The sequence below is a fragment of the Hylobates moloch genome, unplaced genomic scaffold (assembly GCF_009828535.3).
Source record: "Hylobates moloch isolate HMO894 unplaced genomic scaffold, HMol_V3 SCAFFOLD_16, whole genome shotgun sequence".
Lineage (NCBI taxonomy): Eukaryota > Metazoa > Chordata > Mammalia > Primates > Hylobatidae > Hylobates > Hylobates moloch.
The window spans coordinates 46,682,572-46,689,734 of record NW_026652291.1 but is presented as its reverse complement, the minus strand read 5'-3'; the positions used below and the strand labels follow the sequence as shown (position 1 = coordinate 46,689,734).

Below are 7,163 nucleotides of genomic sequence, written 5' to 3'. Positions count from 1 at the left end.
ACTGTAGTATTAGACTGCCACTCACAAGCCACAATTTGCAATTGCAACAGAGGCACAAACTGACAGAGATCTCCTGCTTTACTATGCACACACAGCTGAACTCTTGAGCCGTGGAGAACAACTAATTCTACAGGAAAAAGTGGAAGGCTAATCTGAGCCACCCAGTGATGGCGGCAGGGGTCTTCAGGACTAGCTGCTGGTCTGTATGCCCTAAATTGCAGACTGCTCCTGCAGGAAGCCTTCTGGGCCTGGGAGGCCTTTATCTGGCTCAAAAGCTAGGGCTGCTTCTTGAAGGACTTCCAAATGCTCCTCAGCAGCTGATAGTGACTGGTCAACCCACTCCAGGCCCCCCATCAGATGGCAGGCATTCCTTGTCACCAGCACCAGATGACAGACAGACAGGAGCAGGGCAGTCGTCCCTGTGTCCAGGAGCTTGGGGTCCAACAGAGGGTACATCGACTTCACAACATCATCTACCCTGGGGCTGTTCCACTTGGCCACCACAACGATGTCGCTGACAATGGCTGAAGTCCTTATCTTGGCCCCAGAGCCCATTGTCATGGCAACAAGCTTCTCTGTCAGAGTGTGACAAATCTTCAAGATGACAATGCAGTGGGACATGAGACCCGAGGCATCTTCGATCCAGTCTTTGTTCTCCAGAATGGCCTCAATGTGGGGGTTGGTGATAACAACATCATTCAGTTCTAACTCAGAGGGCTCAGACCGGGTCACCATGGCACCGATGAGGTCCACAATGGGCTTAGAATCATAGCGCTGCCGCCGGTCTCGGGGCTGGTGGTAGCGCTGCCTGCAAACCAGCACCAAGGCTGCAAACGAAGCCAGAAAGATGGTGGCCAGCACACCTGTGGCAGCAATCACCACGGTCTCCATGCTTCCGGGGAGCTCCTGACTCAGTCCGGTTCACACCCTCCTCATGGGCTAAGGCTGCTGGAAGTGGCAAACTGGGGGAAGAGGATGGCAGGAGCTAGGTTCCTCCACGACACCTCCAGAGACCTGAGGGCCTCAAGCTGCGGCTCTGGGGCACATCCCGCTGCGCTCCCACGACCGCCCTGCCGATGGCAAAGTCAGAGGTATTATTTTCTTTAATTCCTTTGTTAGAGCTCTTAAGTTTCATCCCGTAAATGGTACATTATTTGATCTTTTTTGTATGTTATAATATTTATGAACCATTATTCCAGACAAAGGAAAGAAAGCCTTACCAAGGCCCATTAGATGCTACGCAGTATTCCAGAGGCAGCATAGTAGGCAAAAAAGAATTGTGATAGGTTAAATATGGGTCCAAGCTCAGTGTCTCTGTTTACCATTGGAGTGATTTTGGTGAATTTCTTAATCCCTATAAGCCTCAGTTTTTCACCTATGAAATGGGATAATATTATCTAGCCTATAGAGTCTTTGTGAGCATTAGAAATAATATGTATAAGTTAACTGACGTGTATTAGGTGCTCAAGAAGCTAAACAATAATCACTGTTGTTTCTCAGATAATTATTATCACTACTATTAATCCCTCATTATTTATTAATGCCCCCATATCTCTATGGATCTATTTAGGTGTATAGACATGAGGTCTTACTAACTAAATGATAATCATAGAAATATTCTTTGTTATTACATTTTTTCAAGCAAATTTAAATATTTTTCTAACTTTCTACTTCCAGGAAAGTTAACGTTCTCTGGGTGCAAATATATATTCTACCATAAGTAGATATTTCTTATCAAGCATTTAATTCATTAAATTTCAACTTTAAACATTAAAGATTTCAAACTGTAAACATTAATTTCAAACTTTAAACATTAATAAATTTGACCATAAACATCTCTTAATTTGAAAATTTTGAACCTTGAGGCATTAATGTACATTTTCTTGGCCCTGCCACCAGCTGAGATGCCTAGCTTCCTCTATGGCATATGACTACTGTATTTCTATGGCAACTGCTTTAGCGTTTTGCAAGGGTCAAAAGAACCCATTCTGATATGTTAAAGGCAAAAAACAGCAATAGTCATTTAACATCAATTTTAGTCTTATCTCTGATGTTTCCATTCTATTCAAACACTTCCTTCAATTAACTCCATGCTAGATTTTGAAAACAAGTCGTTTTCCTTGTTTCATTTTATTCCCTTTTCTTAGAAAGTCACCTCTCTTCTTTTCCCTTATTGAAATCCTATCCACCTTTGCCGGGAGAGCTACAATGTCATTTTCCTGGAGGCCTATCCCACTATTACACAAGACAGGTTTCCTACCTTTGTAACATTGAGGTTTTCCTGCTAATTAGACTCTTAGCTCAGATATATTTAGATTGGTGAGTCATTTGTGCACTTTGTTCTTCCAGAGAAAAACATTGTTCTCTGCATGTCTTTATGTGTGCATAGTGCGTGAGAGAGTCCTTTACAATCATAAATGCTCAATCTAAGTTAATTGAAAGAATAAATAAATAATGAATGATTTGTTTGGAAATAAAACAAACACTGGCTGGGGTAGCAGGGAAGCTATAAAAGGCTAGGCTGGAGACCTAGTCTGGTTGCCTGTTACATGCGTGGCTTGGGAAAATAATTTAACCTCTCTGAACTCAGTTTCTTCATCTGTAAAAACATAAGTGATGCTGCCTCCGTCCTTTCCCTGTATACTTATGGGATAGTTGTGGGAACCAAATAAAGAAATGCATGCAGACTGTAAATGCTAACCTGAGGTATTAAGTTCCTAGACAGCTGGACAACTCAGCTGACATTAGATACTTTTAATAGCCAACTTTACATGCTATTATCTCACCCCATTAAGAATATGTTATCAAGCTGTTTTGATATTACGTAGCAAAGATGATTCATTTACTCCCTCATCTGTTTTTCTGTTCATCCATTCATTCACTAAAATTTATTGAGTACCTACTACACACCAGGTACCATGCTAGGCACTCGGGCTGTGAACATGACAAGACAGATGTAGTCCCCTGCTCTGAAGGACCTTGCATTCTTGTAAAGGAAGACTGAAATAGGTCTACAAACAACTGAGCCCACAAATAAGATAATTTTAGATGAGGATAAGTACCAGAAAGCAAATAAAACAAGTTAGTGTGCTAGGAAGTAAGCAGGCATGGACATCATTGGAGTGGTCAAGAAAAGCCTTTCTGGAGGGACCAGAATGAAGACATGGGACAAGCTCTGCAAAGCGGGGACAGCAAGTGCAAATGCTCTGAGGTGGGACCAGGCTGAGGTTGATCAAACAGCAGAAAGACCAGTGGGCTGAAGCAAAATGACCCAAGGAGAATGGAGGCATTCGCTGATGGAAAGGTGGTTTATATGCACAGAAAGATTCAGACAGAGAAAAGCAATATATTTTCTTTGGCAATAAAAATCAAGGAGTTTAAAACTGGTTTAATTCTTGTGAAAACATAGCTCCTTGGATAATATGTTAAGGTATTTACAATTATATAACCATACCATTAGGGAGTTTTGAGATTTACTATTTTAAAAAATCATTTTAATGTTCATAAAAGCAAAGGGATCTTAACATTGTCCGTGGTTGTTATTTTACCAGAATACTATTTTTTCCTTCCCGTGAGTTGTTACTATTATTATTTTGGTGATTTGTTGCACCTTTTGCTGTCATTCATTGTAACCAATATTTAGTGGAAAGTCTGAATTAAAATATTTTAAAAATATATTTAAATGTATTGCATTCACAATATTTTTCTAGTAGGAAAGTAGGAAGTGTTAGGTTGTTTGTAGGTACTAGCTGAAGGGGAAAAAATTAGTCCCTCATGGAGTCCTCATGGAGTACACACACACACACACACACAAAATTTTTAACTGTGATAAATGCTGAGAAAGAGGTTATGTGCTATCATGCTCTTTTTTTTTTTTTTTTTTGAGATGGCGTCTCACTCTGTCACCCAGGCTGGAGTGCAATGGCACGATCTTGGCTCACTGCAACCTCCACCACCCGGGTTCAAGCCATTCTCCTGCCTCAGCCTCCCGAGTAGCTGGGATAACAGGTGCCTGCCACCATGCTCGGCTAATTTTTTTTTATTTTTATTTTTAGTAGAGACGGGGTTTCACCATCTTGGCCAGGCTGGTCTGGAACTCCTGACCTCGTGATCCACCTGCCTCAACCTCCCAAAGTGCTAGGATTACAGGCATGAGCCACTGTGCCCGGTCCTATCATGCTAATTCTTAACAGCAGGAATTTACAAGTAAGAAGGTCAGAGTTAACCTAGTCAAGATTATGAACAATCAGTCCTACTTTAATCACAGTTAGAATGGGCTGTAATAAGTTTTTATCCCCACTGTAGCTTTACCTTTCCTTAGAGATAAATTGCATGTAAATATATATTAAAGTGCTTCAAGTCAGTTTTGTCTCAAGTATATATTTTTTTCTTTGTAATCTGCTTTTACTTTTAACCTGAACATCAAACCAATATCCTTTCCCCACCCTTTTTCATATTCACAGAAGAGGAGTCAGCCCTGTTGCTGACACTGATTAATGATCACTCATATTTGGTTGGCAGAGAGATTTATCCCATGTCCTGTGAGTTCTCTTCTCCTTTTTTTGCACTCTGCACCCTAGACATCTGGGCCACAATTGCTAGAAGCCTCTGAGTGCTCCATCTCACTTTCCTCCCTCCAAGCCTCCCCATGTGTCATCTGTCTGGTCACAGTGGTGTCCGAACCAGTGGTTCCTGCAGTTTCCTGACACTGAAACCTGCTCAGCCAGACAGCACAACTCCCTCCAGGCAGCAACTCTGTGCCAGGCATCGGACTTCCAGGCTCATAAACGTGAAATCTGTCAGGCTGAGAACATAAGTTGCTCCAGCCCATTATTAGCCGGTAGAAAGCTTATAAAAAAGGACTTTATAAACCAAGGCCCAAGTAAATAATTTCATGAGCAAAGCTGCAGTGTGGCAGTTCTTGGTTTAAAGCTGAAAGCCTTTCTAATGTGTTGCCAGAGGATTAAATGCTATCACCGTGTTTCAGGCAGTGATTTTTATTGCATGTTTCATTCAGGATTTGGCATTGGAAAAGAAGGAATTCTGCACACATCAAATTGAAATTAGAAGGCAGTGCGTTGCTATTTGAAGCAGGGATGCTATTGTTTTGAGGACATTATTTTCTGTTCAGGTGATTCCCGTCTTGTGCACACTCTCTCCATTTTTCAACAGATATTTACCATTTTTCATTTATTGATAAATCATTTCTGTAATGCCTGGTACTTTTCAAAATTATTCTTCAAATAGACAAATAGAATAATTTCTGACAAATAGAATGATATGTTGCTTAACCATGGGGCTGTGTTCTGAGAAATGCTTCATTAGGTGATTTTGTCCTTGTGCGATTATTGTAGGGCATACTTACACAAACCTAGATGGTTTAGCCTCCTACACACCTAGATTATAGGGCATGACCTATTGCTCCTAGGCTACAAACCTGTACAGGATGTTACTGTACTGAGTACTACAGGCAATTATGACACAATGGTAAGCATTTGTGTATCTAAAGAAATCTAAGCATAGAAAAAGCACAGTAAAAAATATGGTATTATAATCATATGGGACCACTTGTGGTCCATTGTTGACTGAAACGTTGTTATGTGGTGCATGACTGTAAGGTGGTCTGTTTGCAGTATCAGAAGAGAAATAGCTTGTGTAGCACTCATAGAAAATCAGGGATTAAAATAGGCAGAGCAAAAAACCAGGGACTCACCTCTCTTACTTAAAAAAAAAAAAAAAAAGCAGGTCATTGGGCACAAGGTTATGGCTTTGGATTGGTCACCTTGGGTTAGCGTGAGACTTGAGGGTCTGAGTCTCAATTAAAAGTTGTTTCACGTCCTGGTTGATCAGGCCCTTGGTGAGTATAGGCCACATGCTACTCTACCTCTGGGATGGCAAACAGGAGCACCCAAACTCCCTTCAATCAGCTCCCTTTCCTTTTCTACCATTTTCTATCTTTGTTTCTTCCCTTTAATAAGAGAAACAAAGCTTTTTCTTTTAATGACTGCCACCAGAGCTCCTCTTCGCAAGGTAACTTTGTTGTGAAAAGGTGCACAACATTGATAGAGACAGTTATGGGCAGGTGAGACACTAGGATGTGGAGCAGGCTGGTTCCAATGCCCCAATAAGGATGGCAAGGCAGCTCCGCACAAAACCAAGAGAGCAAGGGCTCCAGACAGGGTGGGGAAGGAAGCATGAGGTAGAGGGCCCTGAGGCTGGGATTGTGGAGTGAGGAACCCATGGTACCCTGGAGGTGGAGGTGAGAAGTGACAGTGTGCTGGCAGCCCCCGCTCACTCTCAGCACCTCCTCAGCCTCGGCGTCCACTCTGGCCATGTTTGAGGAGCCCTTCAGCCCACTGCTGCACTATGGGAGCCCCTCTCTGGGTTGGCCGAGGTCAGAGCCGGCTCCGCCTGCTTGCAGGGAGGTGTGGAGGGAGAGGCGCAGGTGGGAAGGGCAGCGCTTGCGGGCCAGCGTGAGTTCTGGGTGGGCGTGGGCTCCATGGCGCCACCAGCCCCCGGCACTGAGGAGCTTAGCACCCGGGCCAGCCGCTGCGGAGGGTGTGCTGGGTCCCCCAGCAGTGCCAGCCTGCTGGTGCTGTGCTCGAATTCTCGCCAGGTCTCAGCTGCTTACCCGCGGGGCAGGACTCGGGACCTGCAGCCTGCCATGCCTGAGCTTCCCCCTGCCGCCCTGGGCTCCTGCGTGGCCCGAGCCTCCCCAACCAGCGCCGCACCCTGCTCCTCGGTGTCTGGTCCCATCCGCTGCCCAAGGGCTGAGGAGTGCGGGGCACACGGCGGGGGACTGGCAGGATCCACTAGGTGAAGCCAGCTGGGCTCTTGAGTCTAGTGGGGACTTGGAGAACCTTTATGTCTAGCTAAGAGATTGTAGATACACCAATCAGCACTCTGTGTCTAGCTCAAGGTTTGTAAATAACACCAATCAGCACTCTGTGTCTAGCTCAAGGTTTGTAAACGCACCAATCAGCACCCTGTGTCTAGCTCAAGGTTTGTAAATGCACCAATCAGTGCTCTGTGGGGACTTGGAGAACTTTTGTGTCTAGCTCAGGAATTGTAAACACACCAATCAGCACCCTGTCAAAATGGACCAATCAGCTCTCTGTAAAATAGACCAATCAGCTCTCTGTAAAAATGGACCAGTCAGCAGG

At 43.9% G+C, this 7,163-nt stretch overlaps 1 protein-coding gene across 1 annotated transcript; it reads right to left on the bottom strand.

Moving 5' to 3' along the window:
* Positions 1 to 201: 201 nt before the first annotated feature.
* On the bottom strand, positions 202 to 891 carry LOC116484808 (transmembrane protein 98-like). The gene has a single exon (XM_032753726.2). The coding sequence runs from the start codon at positions 889 to 891 to the stop codon at positions 211 to 213; it is 681 nt and encodes a 226-aa protein (XP_032609617.1). The 3' UTR covers positions 202 to 210.
* Positions 892 to 7,163: the final 6,272 nt, after the last annotated feature.

What these genes read in the sequence shown, in the direction of transcription:
- LOC116484808 (XM_032753726.2), bottom strand. Translation starts at nt 891, where the DNA reads ATGGAGACCGTGGTGATTGCTGCCACAGGTGTGCTGGCCACCATCTTT.